The sequence below is a fragment of the Oppia nitens genome, unplaced genomic scaffold, assembly GCF_028296485.1.
Source record: "Oppia nitens isolate AA-2021 unplaced genomic scaffold, nextdenovo-longstitch-racon4-pilon3 scaffold40_pilon_pilon_pilon, whole genome shotgun sequence".
Taxonomy (NCBI): domain Eukaryota; kingdom Metazoa; phylum Arthropoda; class Arachnida; order Sarcoptiformes; family Oppiidae; genus Oppia; species Oppia nitens.
In genome coordinates, this window is record NW_026533222.1 from 255,900 (window position 1) to 274,676 (window position 18,777).

Here is an 18,777-nt window from a genome sequence, read left to right on the forward strand (position 1 = left end):
AATATCAAATAATAAATTACAGATGTTTTTCTTAATTAATTAAAATGTGTTTACTTTAAATTAATTTAACAAAAACAAATAATAAATTATCATATTTTTTGTATTACAAAACAATTTTTATAGATAAATAAATATTGATCTAAAAAAATTTAACCTAGCTACAAACACATTGTCATTATAATAAATAATTATTATAATAATATTAAAAATGTTAGGACAACAACAAACAAATGATCATGGTGGTTTTAATGGTAAAATATTGACAATGAAACTTGGTTTTATTGTAATACTACTAATAATAATACTGTTTACTATCAAATGCAATGCTGATGATTATCCAGGTAATATATAAATACAGTACAATAGTATACTATTGTATATCTATATTTATATATATATATATATTTATATATATTTCAATTATAAATTTTATTAAATATGTTTTTATTAACAATTTTTTTTAAAATTTTGTTTATTAAAAATAAATTACATATATTTAGACTTATAATGTAATTTTAGTAGAAATATTTGTGTCTAATATTAATTTATATTGTTTGTTTAATATTAATTTATATTGTTTGTTTAATATTATTATTTTTTTATTTATAAAATTATATCAGATTTTGGTAATGGTTATAGAGATTGCGGAAAATAATAATAATAATAATAATAATAAAACACGAAACTTAAAAAACAACTTCATAAAATTAATTGTAATAAGCAATATAATTTAATAGTGTTTTTTATATAAATAAATTAGTTATGTAAAATATATATTTAAATAAAAATTAATATTTACAAATAATAATATAATTTATTTTTATTTAAAAAATTCAATTTATTGAAAATAAATGTATGATATTTAAATATAAACTAATTTAAAAATAATTGATTATAAATTAAATAAATGAAAAAAAACTATAAATTTCAATACAATAAGTACTTTAATTGTTTTAATGAAAGTTTTTTTTAATTACGTTTAAAGTTTATTATTATAGTTATCGTTAAAAATTTATAAATATATATCTATATATTTATTATATTTCAATATAATATATGTAATCTATACTAATATTTTTTAAAATCATTTGATATTTTTTTTAATTAAATAATTTACAGTAATTTTATGATGTATAATTATATATATATATATATATACTTTATAATTTATATCATATTTAAATTATTTATTTATTTTTGAATAGCTTATTTAATTGTTTTACTGTATTAATCAAATATACTGTATATTTGATTAATTTTCATTAACTTAGATTTAAAAACCAGTTAAGAATGCTAGAAAGCATTTTCAGAAAAAAACTTGAATAGCATTGAAAACCATTAGTTTGTATAATTATAGCGGCTATATAGTAACATAAAAATTTAAAAACTGGTGAAATATACATAATATAAATATTGTCATGTATGGTATCAAATGATTCAGTATGACAAAATATTCTCAATTTTAGTCATGCAAGTTATCAAATGACTCAATATGACAAAATAAACAACTACTCATGTGTGTTATCAAATGATTTAGTATAACAAAATAATCATCTATAATTATACTTTTGCCTCTTATACTTATTCTTTGTTCCCGTAGATATCAAAATTTTAATGCATATTTTTTATTCTTGTTTTTGATGCTTTATACAAATCTATAATTAATTTTTTTTTAATTTTCTTATACTTTTGCCGCAATTAAAAAAATTATGCTGATATATTATATCATATTTTTGATGCTCTTTACAATTCTAAACGTCAAAATTTTTACCTATTTTTTTACTTTGGCCGCCATTTTCTTTATGTTCCCGAAGAGATATCAAAATTTTGATGCAACTTTTCAATACATTATTAGTAGTCCTCTAACCGAATCTGAAGTCAGAATTTCAAAATTCGCAAAATGAAATGCTACAGACAGACAGACAGACTCAAAAAGCCATTATAGATTTCAGTAAACAAAACTTTTCAAGTTTTTTTTGAAAATAAAACTATACTGCTTTAAAATATTTAAAAACTAACAAAAAAAATATATACTTATTATAAATAAATTAATTTTAATAATAACTAATATGTAAAATAAATGTTAAATATTTGAGTATAATTACATTAATATTATTTTTATTGTTTTACAACTAAATTTATTATCTAATTTAATCAATGTCAATGGCAACAAATAAAAAATATATAAATATATATATATATTATTTCAGTTATCATTTACACTTTAGAGATTAGTTGTTTGACTACAGTATAAAGTATTGTAATTTTTAAGTTTATTGTTTTGATTTTTTTTAGTAAAATATAAATATATTATTATTAAAAATTAAATCAAAAGAAAACTATTACTATTTAATTAATAATATTTTTTTTAATTAAAAAAATAACATTTAGTTATTTTTTTAAATAAATTGAATTCTATTTATTATTATTTTTGTTTATATTAATTTCTGTATAATAAGTAATTTAATTGTGTTTTAATCAAAGTTTTGTTTTTTATTACATTAAGTTTATTATTATTATCGTTATCCGTAGTTAAGTATTTATAAATAAGATATTAATATATTACTATATTTCAATATAATATATATTTATATATATTATATTATTATTTTTACCACCAGTTATGTGTGTGTGAGTGTAAATCCGGATCAGTTATTGTTTGATGACAAACACACATACACTCGTAGACAATGGCCGTTAACTATATTTGTCCACAAAATTGTAATAAATTTCCGTATTATAACCTAATATCAACCAAACATATCGATTCAGCCAACAGTGTTGTTGATAATGATATTCAATACAAATTTTGTCAACACAATTGTAGTGTAAATGTGTCCACTATATTGGGTACAATCGTCAAAAATTATGTCTATCCCGAAACAAATATTTGTCTATATTTAAACTACTATAATAATAATAAGAGCACTATAACGCTATATTTACCTAACCAGTTTGGTCACCTTGGACCTAGTGAAAAATATGAGATTCTAGTTAAATCAATTCAAGTAAAACTATCGGTACATCCATCCATACAATCCATTCAAGGATCGGGTCTAAACAGTTATTATACAATATTACCTGAAACTACCCAAACAATTGGTAAATTGAAACAACAGTTGGCCACTCTATACGGCTTACGGTCGACTAATTTGGAAATGTTTTTGTCTGATTTGTCAAATAATGCAACTAAACGTCAATTAATCGATGATATGCCCATTGTTTTTGCCTGGCTATACCCGAATATTACCGATAGTTGTATTAATATCCAACTACAGCGGTACTCTAGTTGTACCGATTGTTATGATAGTTGCCGTCAGTATTACTGTCGGATTGACATCAAACAGATCGACCCAAACAACAACAGTAGCGGTGATGAAGAAGATTTTAAATACCCGTTTTGTCGACACACCGTACGGGTCACTGTTGAAGACATATTCAATGCAAGTGTCGATGGATATAACGATACAGATATTTGTTTAGAGATACTTAGCATTAACAACAACACTGATAACACCATCGATGATGATAACAATGATACCAATCGGTGGTTAACTAAAGACAAGTCAATTGATTTTACCGATTATACCGTCGAACAGAAACAAGAGGGTAGTATCGGGTTTGCTGTCCGTGCGGTTCGGGTTCGGATAAATGTGTCGTTGGCTGCACTCAAACAACAATCACAGGGATCGACAGCTAATCAATCATATGATATATTGCCGATACAGACACCAACTATCGGTCAATTGAAACACAAGTTGGCCCTGAAGTACATGTTTGCCACTGAAACCCATACATTATATTTGACTGATTTGTCGGATACCAATGCACCGCAATTGGGACGTCAACTCAACGATTATCAGTCCATTGCTAATGCCTGGCTATACGGCACTTATAGCCGTAGTGTTATTACAGTCATACCCAACAAAGGTGTTAAACATTTGACCGAAGTTATCAACCGATCAAAGTATAGTATAAAAAATCAATTAAAACTTTTTAAAACTTTTTTGTTGTTTATTATCTATGATTTCTATCAAGTGATCTAATCCTCGAAAAGATAACATCACTTTTGACGGCTAATAGTGGCCAAAGTTTTCGCAATCAAACCGCCGATGCCATCACTGATGCTGTCATTAACGCCAACAAGTATTTTATATCTAATTTTTAGTTTTTAATTGTCATTTACTTTAAGTAATTGAGTTTTTATTTTAATTTTTTTATTATTAGTAGTATATTAGCCGAAAATAATAGACAATTATTGGAAAAAATTACTGAAATTAACAATACATTTATGACTGCCAACAGACATAACAAGTATTTATTTAATAAATTAATAATTTATTATTATTATTATCTGTTTTTTTATTGTCATTTACTTTAAGTAATTGAGTTTTTTTAAATATTATTTAATAATAATTATCAGTGACTTATTGATTGAAAAGTTAAAGACTGAATTGTCGACCAATTTGTCGGACACTAGTTATATATTATTATTTAATATCAATTTTATTGTAAAAATTACTAATAATGTATTAATAATGTTAACCAACTATTTATTTATTTTTTAAATTTATTTAATTGTATTAATAATATTTATCTAATTATCAGTGACTTATTGATTGAAAATTTAAAGACTGAATTGTCGACCAATTTGTCTGAAACAATCAAACAGTGTTTTGATAAACAAAGTAAAGCCATAACCGATGCGATCATCACTTCCAACACAAACAACAACATCAAAGACAACAAGTATTTACTATAAAATAGTTTTAAATTAATTTCTGTTTGTTTTCATCAGTGATGTAATAACTAATGTCGTGTTTAGCCAATCAAACCAAACATTTAATGAATGTGTTGACTGTGAGAGACAAATATTTGTCGGATATTTTGGTCGACAAATCGGATATCGATAGCCAATGGACTGGCAGTCAATCAATTGTCCGATTAGTTGACGAATCCATTGATGACTATAACCAAAGCGATGACAACAACAACAAAACAATTGGCAGTCAATCGGTTACCGAATCGTTGGACAATAATATAAATCCAAATGATATCAATATAAGGTAATTGAATAATAAAACCAGTTAAGAATGCTAGAAAGCATTTTTAGAAAAAAACTTGAATAACATTGAAAACTATTAGTTTTATAATTATAACGGCTATATAATAACATAAAAATTTAAAAACTGGTCAAATATAAATAATATAAATATTGTAATGTATGGTATCAAATGATTCAGTATGACAAAATAAACAACTATAGTCATGTGGGGTATCAAATGATTCAGTATAACAAAATAATAATCTATAATTATACATTTGCCGCTTATACTTATTCTTTTTGTTCCCGTAGATATCAAAATTTAATGAATATTTTTTATCCTTGTTTTTGATTCTTTCTTCAAATTTATATTTAAAAAAAATTCTTAAAATTTTTTTATACTTTTGCCGCCATTTAAAAAAAATTATACTGATATATTATATCATATTTTTGATACTCTTTACAATTCTAAACGTTAAAATTTTTACCTAATTTTTTTTTACTTTGGCCGCCATTTTCTTTATGTTCCCAAAGAGATATCAAAATTTTAATGTATATTTTTTATTCTTGTTTTTGATGCTTTATTCAAATCTATACTTAAAAAAAAATTTTTTTAATTTTTTTTACTTTGGCCGCCATTTTGTCTATGTTCCCGAAGAGATATCAAAATTTTAATTAAACTTTTCAATACATTATTAGTAGTCCTCTAACCGAATCTGAAGTCAGAATTTCAAAATTCGCAAAATGAAATGCTACAGACACACACACACACACACACAAAAAAAAAAGGCTCGTATAGATTTCAGAAAACAAAACTTTTCAAGTTTTTTTTGAAAATAGTTTTATTATTATTATTATTATCCGTAATTTGATTTAATTATAATAATATAAGTATTATTTTATTTTTTTAAATAGCAGTACTGATAATTACAATCAATTGAATTGTGAATTTAATGGCAATGTTGTTGACTATCATCGGATCGATGGTAAGCACAGGGACTCGGATGAGATACAGGAGCTCAAGGATATGATTAAACAAATGCAGATAAGAATCAGTGAATTGGAGAAAAAATGATTATTTAATTTTTTTTGTTAAACTTATTATGATTTTGTTATAATTATAATAATTATTTATCAATATATTATTATAATATAATATTAATGGCTTTAATAATTTTTTTAAACAATATTATTTGAATTTATTTTTTTTATAATTTATAAATTTATAATTATTAAACTAAACTATGATTATTTATAATATATCTAACAGTTAGTCAATTAATTGATTACATATATTTATATTTTTTGACTGATTGCCAGACATATTATATTTAACGAATATATAAAATAAAGAAAAAACAATAATATAATAATATTATCCATAATTTTATTTTTTAAAATTTGTTATTAAATTTTTATTACTAAACTTTTAATTATTATTCTAATCTTTTATTATTATAATTATATAAATTGAAGTAATATTTGATAAAATAATTTATATAAAATACATAGTATAATAAATATCTATCAATGATTTTTATTATAATAGTTGTGTTTAAATCAATATTTTTACTAAAATTACAATATATTTATTGTTGGCAAAAAAGAGAAATTTCTATAAAGTTTCTAAAAGAAATTTTATATTTATGGCATCCCCATGGTTAATTTTGTTTTCTCGATATTTGTTATCTTTAACATTATTTTTATAAGTAATAATTAAATATTATTATTAGTATTAGTAATTATTAATTAAAGTAAAAAATTAATTAATTTAATTATATTAAACTATAATATAATAAAATGATGAATAAAATTTTACAAAATTGATTATTATTAAAAATTATAATTATTTATATATTAGGTATCCCATTTGTATAATAATAAACAGTAATCTACATTATATAATATTATATGTATAGTAGTATTGTCTCATTAATATATTTATAGTTTTACAATATCTATAGATATAATATCTATATTCATAGTATAACAATAAATTAAAATTTCTATAGAAATTTATTCAGGAGAAAGTTTCTAGAAACTTTCTATTTGCCCATTTCTAAAAATATGTCTAAATATAAATAATTTATTTAAAAAACAACAAAAATCAAAATTAATCTATCTAGTACAATTTATAATTACTTTTAATTATATAAAAAATACTAATATATATATATATATATATAATACTGTAGTATAAAATTGTATTTATATATTACCTGGATAATCATCAAAATTGCATTTGATAGTAAATTGTATTATTATTAGTACAAAAAAAACAAGTTTCATTGACAATATTTTACCACTAAAACCACCATGATCATTTGTTTGTTGTTTGTGAAATTTTTTTTAGTATTATTTATTATTATGACAATGTGTTTGTAAATAGGTTAAATTTTTTTTGATCAATTTTTATTTATTAATAAAAAAATTATGTAATACAAAAAATATGATAATTTATTATTATTTTTTGTTAAATTAATTTAAAAGTAAACAGATTTTAATTAATCATAAAAAACAATTATAAATTTTTTAAAATCAATAAATAAATTATCAATGAAATATTTGTTTGTTTGTTTGTAATACAGTATATATATTTTTTGTTAAATTAATTTAAAAGTAAACTCATTTTAATTAATTAAGGAAAACATCTGTAAGTTATTATTTGATATTTTTTTAATTAAGTAATTCGTAAATTTTTTTATGTATGTATAAAAATATATATACTTTAAAATTTAAATAATATTATTGTTTTAAAAAATATCATATTTAATTGTTTAATTAATTAAATATATATTTTGATTAAATTTTATTAAATTAGATTTCATAAAATAAAACTATACTACTTTAAAAAAAATATTACAAACAAACAAAAAATATTTATTATAAATGAAATCAATATTAATTTAAAATATTATGATAACTATTATACAGTATATAGTAAATGTTAAATACTTATATAATTAAATCAATGTTATTTATAACTTTATTATTAATTATCTAATCTAATCATAATGTCAATGGCAACAAATAAAATAGTTATTTCAGTTATCATTTACATTTAGAAATTAGTTATATAAAATAATATAGTATATTGTAATTTTATGTTTATTGTTGTGATTAATTTTAATATATATATATATAATTAAATCTAATAAAAACAATTATTATTTAATTTATAATATTTAAAAATAATAATATTGTTATTTTTAAATAAATTGAATTCTATTAAATTTTTGTTTATATTAATTTCTGTACAATTAGTACTTTAATTGTGTTTTGATAATTGTTTTAATCGTTATTTTTTTTAAATGTTAAGTTTATTATTATCGTTATCGTAGTTAAGTATTTAAAAATACTGATATATCATATCATTTATACGATATATCAATACTATATTTTATTATTATATATTTATATTATTATTTTTACCACCATTTATTAGAGTGAATCCGGATCAGTTATTGTTGAAGACAAACACACACACACACATAGACAATGTCTGCTAATTATATTTGTCCACAAAATTGTAATAACTTTCAGCATTGCTGTCGGATATCAACCAAACATATCGATGCTGCCAACAGTGTTAATGATGATAATGATATTCAATACAAATTTTGCCAACACATTAGTATAGTAAATGTGTCCAATATATTGGGTGCAATCGTCAAAAATTATGTCTATCCCGAAACAAATATTTGCCTATATTTAGGCGAAAATACTACTACTACTAATAATAATACCATTAAAAAATACCATTATTTACATGACCAGTTTATTTACATTTATCATAATAGGAAATATGAGATCCTAGTTAAATCAATTCAAGTAAAACTATCCATCCATCCATCCATACAACCCATTCAAGGATCCGGTCTAAACAGTTATAAGGATTATTGTATATTACCTGAAACTACCGAAACAATTGGCAAATTAAAACAACAGTTGGCCACTAAATACGGTTTACAGTTGACTAATTTGATAATGTTTTTGTCTGATTTGACAAATAATAACTTTAAACGTCAATTAACCGATGATATGCCCATTGTTTTTGCCTGGCTATACCCAAATATTACCGATAGTTGTATTAATATCCTACCACAGCGGTACTCTAGTTGTACCGATTGTTATGATAGTTGCCATCAGTATTACTGTCGGATTGACATCAAACAGATCGACCCCAACAACAACAACAGTAGCGGTGGTGATGAAGATATTAAATACCTGTTTTGTCGACACACCGTACGGGTCGCTGTTGAGGATATATTCAAAGCAAGTGTCGATGGATATAGCGATACAGATATTAGTTTAGAAATACTAAGCATTAACAACAACACTGATAACACCATCGATGATGATAATGATAATAATGATACCAATTGGTGGTTAACTAAAGACAAGTCAATTGATTTTACCGATTATACCGTCGAACAGAAACAGTCGGGTAGTATCGGGTTTGCTGTCCGTGCGGTTCGGGTTCGGATAAATGTGTCGTTGGCTGCACTCAAACAACAATCACAGGGATCGACAGCTAATCAAACATATGATATATTGCCGATACAGACACCAACTATCGGTCAATTGAAACACAAGTTGGCCCTGAAGTACATGTTTGCCACTGAAACCCATACATTATATTTGACTGATTTGTCGGATACCAATGCACCGCAATTGGGACGTCAACTCAACGATTATCAGTCCATTGCTAATGCCTGGCTATACGGCACTTATAGCCGTAGTGTTATTACAGTCATACCCAACAAAGGTGTTAAACATTTGACCGAAGTTATCAACCGATCAAAGTATAGTATAAAAAATCAATTAAAACTTTTTAAAACTTTTTTGTTGTTTATTATCTATGATTTCTATCAAGTGATCTAATCCTCGAAAAGATAACATCACTTTTGACGGCTAATAGTGGCCAAAGTTTTCGCAATCAAACCGCCGATGCCATCACTGATGCTGTCATTAACGCCAACAAGTATTTTATATCTAATTTTTAGTTTTTAATTGTCATTTACTTTAAGTAATTGAGTTTTTATTTTAATTTTTTTATTATTAGTAGTATATTAGCCGAAAATAATAGACAATTATTGGAAAAAATTACTGAAATTAACAATACATTTATGACTGCCAACAGACATAACAAGTATTTATTTAATAAATTAATAATTTATTATTATTATTATCTGTTTTTTTATTGTCATTTACTTTAAGTAATTGAGTTTTTTTAAATATTATTTAATAATAATTATCAGTGACTTATTGATTGAAAAGTTAAAGACTGAATTGTCGACCAATTTGTCGGACACTAGTTATATATTATTATTTAATATCAATTTTATTGTAAAAATTACTAATAATGTATTAATAATGTTAACCAACTATTTATTTATTTTTTAAATTTATTTAATTGTATTAATAATATTTATCTAATTATCAGTGACTTATTGATTGAAAATTTAAAGACTGAATTGTCGACCAATTTGTCTGAAACAATCAAACAGTGTTTTGATAAACAAAGTAAAGCCATAACCGATGCGATCATCACTTCCAACACAAACAACAACATCAAAGACAACAAGTATTTACTATAAAATAGTTTTAAATTAATTTCTGTTTGTTTTCATCAGTGATGTAATAACTAATGTCGTGTTTAGCCAATCAAACCAAACATTTAATGAATGTGTTGACTGTGAGAGACAAATATTTGTCGGATATTTTGGTCGACAAATCGGATATCGATAGCCAATGGACTGGCAGTCAATCAATTGTCCGATTAGTTGACGAATCCATTGATGACTATAACCAAAGCGATGACAACAACAACAAAACAATTGGCAGTCAATCGGTTACCGAATCGTTGGACAATAATATAAATCCAAATGATATCAATATAAGGTAATTGAATAATAAAACCAGTTAAGAATGCTAGAAAGCATTTTTAGAAAAAAAACTTGAATAACATTGAAAACTATTAGTTTTATAATTATAACGGCTATATAATAACATAAAAATTTAAAAACTGGTCAAATATAAATAATATAAATATTGTAATGTATGGTATCAAATGATTCAGTATGACAAAATAAACAACTATAGTCATGTGGGGTATCAAATGATTCAGTATAACAAAATAATAATCTATAATTATACATTTGCCGCTTATACTTATTCTTTTTGTTCCCGTAGATATCAAAATTTAATGAATATTTTTTATCCTTGTTTTTGATTCTTTCTTCAAATTTATATTTAAAAAAATTCTTAAAATTTTTTTATACTTTTGCCGCCATTTAAAAAAAATTATACTGATATATTATATCATATTTTTGATACTCTTTACAATTCTAAACGTTAAAATTTTTACCTAATTTTTTTTTACTTTGGCCGCCATTTTCTTTATGTTCCCAAAGAGATATCAAAATTTTAATGTATATTTTTTATTCTTGTTTTTGATGCTTTATTCAAATCTATACTTAAAAAAAAATTTTTTTAATTTTTTTTACTTTGGCCGCCATTTTGTCTATGTTCCCGAAGAGATATCAAAATTTTAATTAAACTTTTCAATACATTATTAGTAGTCCTCTAACCGAATCTGAAGTCAGAATTTCAAAATTCGCAAAATGAAATGCTACAGACACACACACACACACACAAAAAAAAAGGCTCGTATAGATTTCAGAAAACAAAACTTTTCAAGTTTTTTTTGAAAATAGTTTTATTATTATTATTATTATCCGTAATTTGATTTAATTATAATAATATAAGTATTATTTTATTTTTTTAAATAGCAGTACTGATAATTACAATCAATTGAATTGTGAATTTAATGGCAATGTTGTTGACTATCATCGGATCGATGGTAAGCACAGGGACTCGGATGAGATACAGGAGCTCAAGGATATGATTAAACAAATGCAGATAAGAATCAGTGAATTGGAGAAAAAATGATTATTTAATTTTTTTTGTTAAACTTATTATGATTTTGTTATAATTATAATAATTATTTATCAATATATTATTATAATATAATATTAATGGCTTTAATAATTTTTTTAAACAATATTATTTGAATTTATTTTTTTTATAATTTATAAATTTATAATTATTAAACTAAACTATGATTATTTATAATATATCTAACAGTTAGTCAATTAATTGATTACATATATTTATATTTTTTGACTGATTGCCAGACATATTATATTTAACGAATATATAAAATAAAGAAAAAACAATAATATAATAATATTATCCATAATTTTATTTTTTAAAATTTGTTATTAAATTTTTATTACTAAACTTTTAATTATTATTCTAATCTTTTATTATTATAATTATATAAATTGAAGTAATATTTGATAAAATAATTTATATAAAATACATAGTATAATAAATATCTATCAATGATTTTTATTATAATAGTTGTGTTTAAATCAATATTTTTACTAAAATTACAATATATTTATTGTTGGCAAAAAAGAGAAATTTCTATAAAGTTTCTAAAAGAAATTTTATATTTATGGCATCCCCATGGTTAATTTTGTTTTCTCGATATTTGTTATCTTTAACATTATTTTTATAAGTAATAATTAAATATTATTATTAGTATTAGTAATTATTAATTAAAGTAAAAAATTAATTAATTTAATTATATTAAACTATAATATAATAAAATGATGAATAAAATTTTACAAAATTGATTATTATTAAAAATTATAATTATTTATATATTAGGTATCCCATTTGTATAATAATAAACAGTAATCTACATTATATAATATTATATGTATAGTAGTATTGTCTCATTAATATATTTATAGTTTTACAATATCTATAGATATAATATCTATATTCATAGTATAACAATAAATTAAAATTTCTATAGAAATTTATTCAGGAGAAAGTTTCTAGAAACTTTCTATTTGCCCATTTCTAAAAATATGTCTAAATATAAATAATTTATTTAAAAAACAACAAAAATCAAAATTAATCTATCTAGTACAATTTATAATTACTTTTAATTATATAAAAAATACTAATATATATATATATATATATAATACTGTAGTATAAAATTGTATTTATATATTACCTGGATAATCATCAAAATTGCATTTGATAGTAAATTGTATTATTATTAGTACAAAAAAAACAAGTTTCATTGACAATATTTTACCACTAAAACCACCATGATCATTTGTTTGTTGTTTGTGAAATTTTTTTTAGTATTATTTATTATTATGACAATGTGTTTGTAAATAGGTTAAATTTTTTTTGATCAATTTTTATTTATTAATAAAAAAATTATGTAATACAAAAAATATGATAATTTATTATTATTTTTTGTTAAATTAATTTAAAAGTAAACAGATTTTAATTAATCATAAAAAACAATTATAAATTTTTTAAAATCAATAAATAAATTATCAATGAAATATTTGTTTGTTTGTTTGTAATACAGTATATATATTTTTTGTTAAATTAATTTAAAAGTAAACTCATTTTAATTAATTAAGGAAAACATCTGTAAGTTATTATTTGATATTTTTTTAATTAAGTAATTCGTAAATTTTTTTATGTATGTATAAAAATATATATACTTTAAAATTTAAATAATATTATTGTTTTAAAAAATATCATATTTAATTGTTTAATTAATTAAATATATATTTTGATTAAATTTTATTAAATTAGATTTCATAAAATAAAACTATACTACTTTAAAAAAAATATTACAAACAAACAAAAAATATTTATTATAAATGAAATCAATATTAATTTAAAATATTATGATAACTATTATACAGTATATAGTAAATGTTAAATACTTATATAATTAAATCAATGTTATTTATAACTTTATTATTAATTATCTAATCTAATCATAATGTCAATGGCAACAAATAAAATAGTTATTTCAGTTATCATTTACATTTAGAAATTAGTTATATAAAATAATATAGTATATTGTAATTTTATGTTTATTGTTGTGATTAATTTTAATATATATATATATAATTAAATCTAATAAAAACAATTATTATTTAATTTATAATATTTAAAAATAATAATATTGTTATTTTTAAATAAATTGAATTCTATTAAATTTTTGTTTATATTAATTTCTGTACAATTAGTACTTTAATTGTGTTTTGATAATTGTTTTAATCGTTATTTTTTTTAAATGTTAAGTTTATTATTATCGTTATCGTAGTTAAGTATTTAAAAATACTGATATATCATATCATTTATACGATATATCAATACTATATTTTATTATTATATATTTATATTATTATTTTTACCACCATTTATTAGAGTGAATCCGGATCAGTTATTGTTGAAGACAAACACACACACACACATAGACAATGTCTGCTAATTATATTTGTCCACAAAATTGTAATAACTTTCAGCATTGCTGTCGGATATCAACCAAACATATCGATGCTGCCAACAGTGTTAATGATGATAATGATATTCAATACAAATTTTGCCAACACATTAGTATAGTAAATGTGTCCAATATATTGGGTGCAATCGTCAAAAATTATGTCTATCCCGAAACAAATATTTGCCTATATTTAGGCGAAAATACTACTACTACTAATAATAATACCATTAAAAAATACCATTATTTACATGACCAGTTTATTTACATTTATCATAATAGGAAATATGAGATCCTAGTTAAATCAATTCAAGTAAAACTATCCATCCATCCATCCATACAACCCATTCAAGGATCCGGTCTAAACAGTTATAAGGATTATTGTATATTACCTGAAACTACCGAAACAATTGGCAAATTAAAACAACAGTTGGCCACTAAATACGGTTTACAGTTGACTAATTTGATAATGTTTTTGTCTGATTTGACAAATAATAACTTTAAACGTCAATTAACCGATGATATGCCCATTGTTTTTGCCTGGCTATACCCAAATATTACCGATAGTTGTATTAATATCCTACCACAGCGGTACTCTAGTTGTACCGATTGTTATGATAGTTGCCATCAGTATTACTGTCGGATTGACATCAAACAGATCGACCCCAACAACAACAACAGTAGCGGTGGTGATGAAGATATTAAATACCTGTTTTGTCGACACACCGTACGGGTCGCTGTTGAGGATATATTCAAAGCAAGTGTCGATGGATATAGCGATACAGATATTAGTTTAGAAATACTAAGCATTAACAACAACACTGATAACACCATCGATGATGATAATGATAATAATGATACCAATTGGTGGTTAACTAAAGACAAGTCAATTGATTTTACCGATTATACCGTCGAACAGAAACAGTCGGGTAGTATCGGGTTTGCTGTCCGTGCGGTTCGGGTTCGGATAAATGTGTCGTTGGCTGCACTCAAACAACAATCACAGGGATCGACAGCTAATCAAACATATGATATATTGCCGATACAGACACCAACTATCGGTCAATTGAAACACAAGTTGGCCCTGAAGTACATGTTTGCCACTGAAACCCATACATTATATTTGACTGATTTGTCGGATACCAATGCACCCCAAGAGGGACGTCAACTCAACGATGACCAGTCCATAGCTAATGCCTGGCTATACGGCACTTATAGCCGTAGTGTTATTACAGTCATACCCAACAAAGGTGTTAAACAATTGACTGATGTTATCAACCGATCAAAGTATAGCATTTAAATTAATTAAGACTTTTTAAACTTTTTTTGTTTGTTTTTTATTATCTGTGATTTTTTTCTAGTGATCTAATCCTCGAAAAGATAACAACACTTCTGACGGCTAATAGTGGCCAAAGTTTTCGCAATCAAACCACTGATGATATCACTGATGCTGTCATTAATGCCAACAAGTATTTTATATCTGATTTTTAGTTTTTAATTGTCATTTACTTTAATAATTGATTTTTTAAAATTTTTATTATTATTAGTAATATATTAACCGAAAATAACAAACAATTGTTGCAAACAATTAGCCAGAGTTTAATCACTGTCAACAATAACAATAAGTATATATCATATATAACTTTATATAAATGTAATTTTATATATATTATTACAATTATTACTTAAAAATATTGTTTTTTATTATTATTTAATAATAATTATCAGTGACTTATTGACTGCAAAGTTAACTGAATTATCGACCAATTTGTCGGACACTATGAGAGACTGTTTTACTAATCAAACCATTAGTATCACTGATACTGTAATCACTAACAACAATAACAATAAGTATTATTAATTTTTCAAAAAATTTAATATCAATTTTATTGCTAAAATATTTTTTTTAAAAAATTGTATTAATCTGTAAAAAAGCTAAATTTTTTAACAATTGATTTATATATTTATTAAATAATATTTATTTATACATATCAGTGATTTATTGATTGAAAAGTTGACTGAATTGTCGACCAATTTGTCTGAAACAATGTCGACAATGAATACATGTTTGACTGAAACAATCAATAAGTGTTTCGCTAATCAATCAAAAGCCATAACCGATGCGATCATCACTTCAAACACCAATAAAGACAACAAGTATTTACTATAAAATAGTTTTTTTTTAAATTAATTCAATTATTCAAAAATAATTTATGTTTGCTTTTACTTGTCTTTCAGTGATGTAATAACTACTGGAAAACTAATGTCGTGTTTAGCCAATCAAACCAAACATTTAATGAATGTGTTGACTGTGAGAGACAAATATTTGTCGGATATTTTGGTCGACAAATCGGATACCGATAGCCAATGGACTAGTAGTCAATCAATTGTCCGATTAGTTGACGAATCCATTGATGACGATAACCAAAGCGATGACAACAACAACAAAACAATTGGCAGTCAATCGGTTACCGAATCGTTGGACAACAACCACAACAACACTAATCCAAATGATATCAATATTAAGTAATTGAATAATAAAAAATAGTTTTATTATTATTGTTAAGTAATTTGATTTAATTATAATAATATAAGTATTATTTTATTTTATTTTTTTAAAATAGCAATACTGATAATTACAATCAATTGAATTGTGAATTTAATGGCAATGTTGTTGACTATCATCAGATCGATGTCAAGCACAGGGACTCGGATGAGATACAGGAGCTCAAGGATATGATTAAACAAATGCAGATAAGAATCAGTGAATTGGAGAAAAAATGATTATTTAATTTTTTTTTTGTTGAAACTTATTATGATTTTGTTATATAATTATAATAACTATTTATCAAATATATTATTATTATTATTATATAATATTAATGGCTTTCATTATTTTTTTTAAAAAAAACATTATTTGAATTTAAGTTTATTTTATTTTAATAATTTTTAAAATATATTATTATTAAACTAAACTAGGTCAACATATATTAACTTTATAATATAAATTAATAAGTAATATTTGATAAAATGATTTAAATGATAATACAGTGTATAAAAAATATCAATGATTTTTAGTAGTTGTTTAAAGCAATTTTTTTTAAAAAAATATTTATATTATTTAATTAAATACTAAATATGTATTTTAAAAAAAAAACATTGATTACTCTTTGAGATATATACTATTTTTTTTAAATTTTAAAATTTATATACAAGTTATATTATAAGAACATTATAAATCTCTAAAAAAGTAATATTTATTAATTTAATTAAAAAATTTTTTTTTCACTTTTTTGAAAAAATTTTGCAAACAAATAATTAATTAATTAATAAAAACTATAAATATATAATTTAATTAATAAAAACTATAAATATATAATTTAATTAATAAAAACTATAAATAAATAATTTAATTAAAAAAAACTGTTACCTTAATATTTAAAAAATAATTTCAGTTATCAAATAGTTTTCAAATCAAACAGTCTATTAATTAGTTAGAAAATAAAAAAAAAATTTTAAATTAATTAAAACAACAAAATGTATACTAAAATATTTATGATAATAATTGTTATCAATCAGTCACTGGTAAACAATAATGCAATGGTTGACGGTATGTATTATTTTTTTGATTATTTAATTAATATAAATATATAATTTATTAAAAAAAAATAATAAATAAATTTTTTAATTAAAAAATAAGTATAAATATAAACATTTGTAAATACAGTATATATTATTTATTCTAATGTTTGAATTATTATTTGTATTTTAACTATAAATTAGTTGCTATTATTTAAATTTGCTATATTTTTAAAGCTAATATTTTCAACAACAAAAAAACTTTGAAAAAGTTTAATTTACTGAAATCTATACGAGTCTGTCTGTCTATGTGTCTGTGTGTCTGTCTGACTGTCTGTCTGTAGCATTTCATTTTGCGAATTTATAAATTCTGATTTAGAGATTCGGTTAAAGGACTACTAATAATCTATAAAAAAAAGTTGCATTAAAATTTTGATATCTTTTACGGGAACATAGAGAAAATGGCGGACAAAGTAAAAAAATTTTAGGTAAAAAGTTTAACGTTTAGAATTGTATAGAGCAACAAACAATTAAGATATAATAAATCAGAATTATTAATCTATTTTTTTTAAAAAATGGCGGCAAAAGTATTATTTTTTGCTGTTTATTTTGTTATACTTAGACATTTAATACCGCACATGAGTAGTTGTTTATTTTGTTATACCGAGTCATTTGATACCCCACATGACTAAAGTTTGGTTTATTTTGTTATACCGAGTCATTTGATACCCTACATGACTAAAGTTGAGTTTATTTT

General features: G+C 22.4%; 5 protein-coding genes across 5 annotated transcripts; all 5 read left to right on the forward strand.

The window, feature by feature from the left end:
* Positions 1-2,690: 2,690 nt before the first annotated feature.
* Positions 2,691-4,168, forward strand: LOC128959046 (uncharacterized). Its single transcript, XM_054304989.1, has 2 exons — positions 2,691-3,967; positions 4,039-4,168. Exons 1-2 carry the CDS (start codon positions 2,691-2,693, stop codon positions 4,166-4,168), a joined length of 1,407 nt encoding a protein of 468 aa, XP_054160964.1.
* Positions 4,169-4,812: 644 nt separating this feature from the next.
* On the forward strand, positions 4,813-6,119 carry LOC128959047 (uncharacterized). Its single transcript, XM_054304990.1, has 2 exons — positions 4,813-5,066; positions 5,960-6,119. Exons 1-2 carry the CDS (start codon positions 4,813-4,815, stop codon positions 6,117-6,119), a joined length of 414 nt encoding a protein of 137 aa, XP_054160965.1.
* Positions 6,120-8,493: 2,374 nt separating this feature from the next.
* On the forward strand, positions 8,494-10,050 carry LOC128959048 (uncharacterized). The gene is made up of 2 exons (XM_054304992.1): positions 8,494-9,849; positions 9,921-10,050. Exons 1-2 carry the CDS (start codon positions 8,543-8,545, stop codon positions 10,048-10,050), a joined length of 1,437 nt encoding a protein of 478 aa, XP_054160967.1. The 5' UTR covers positions 8,494-8,542.
* A 644-nt stretch (positions 10,051-10,694) lies between these two features.
* On the forward strand, positions 10,695-11,998 carry LOC128959049 (uncharacterized). Its single transcript, XM_054304993.1, has 2 exons — positions 10,695-10,948; positions 11,839-11,998. The coding sequence occupies exons 1-2, from the start codon at positions 10,695-10,697 to the stop codon at positions 11,996-11,998; spliced, it is 414 nt and encodes a 137-aa protein (XP_054160968.1).
* A 2,374-nt stretch (positions 11,999-14,372) lies between these two features.
* LOC128959050 (putative uncharacterized protein DDB_G0286901) lies at positions 14,373-17,225 on the forward strand. The gene is made up of 7 exons (XM_054304994.1): positions 14,373-15,728; positions 15,803-15,910; positions 15,989-16,066; positions 16,170-16,292; positions 16,437-16,598; positions 16,680-16,967; positions 17,066-17,225. The coding sequence occupies exons 1-7, from the start codon at positions 14,422-14,424 to the stop codon at positions 17,223-17,225; spliced, it is 2,226 nt and encodes a 741-aa protein (XP_054160969.1). The 5' UTR covers positions 14,373-14,421.
* Positions 17,226-18,777: the final 1,552 nt, after the last annotated feature.

Bases quoted from the DNA above. Each gene is read 5' to 3' on its own strand.
- LOC128959046 (XM_054304989.1), top strand. From the start codon at position 2,691: ATGGCCGTTAACTATATTTGTCCACAAAATTGTAATAAATTTCCGTAT. The intron at 3,968-4,038 runs GTATAGTATAAA...ATTTCTATCAAG, and splicing joins GAAGTTATCAACCGATCAAA to TGATCTAATCCTCGAAAAGA.
- LOC128959047 (XM_054304990.1), top strand. From the start codon at position 4,813: ATGTCGTGTTTAGCCAATCAAACCAAACATTTAATGAATGTGTTGACT. The intron at 5,067-5,959 runs GTAATTGAATAA...TTTTTTAAATAG, and splicing joins CCAAATGATATCAATATAAG to CAGTACTGATAATTACAATC.
- LOC128959048 (XM_054304992.1), top strand. From the start codon at position 8,543: ATGTCTGCTAATTATATTTGTCCACAAAATTGTAATAACTTTCAGCAT. The intron at 9,850-9,920 runs GTATAGTATAAA...ATTTCTATCAAG, and splicing joins GAAGTTATCAACCGATCAAA to TGATCTAATCCTCGAAAAGA.
- LOC128959049 (XM_054304993.1), top strand. From the start codon at position 10,695: ATGTCGTGTTTAGCCAATCAAACCAAACATTTAATGAATGTGTTGACT. The intron at 10,949-11,838 runs GTAATTGAATAA...TTTTTTAAATAG, and splicing joins CCAAATGATATCAATATAAG to CAGTACTGATAATTACAATC.
- LOC128959050 (XM_054304994.1), top strand. From the start codon at position 14,422: ATGTCTGCTAATTATATTTGTCCACAAAATTGTAATAACTTTCAGCAT. The intron at 15,729-15,802 runs GTATAGCATTTA...ATTTTTTTCTAG, and splicing joins GATGTTATCAACCGATCAAA to TGATCTAATCCTCGAAAAGA. The intron at 16,599-16,679 runs GTATTTACTATA...CTTGTCTTTCAG, and splicing joins AACACCAATAAAGACAACAA to TGATGTAATAACTACTGGAA.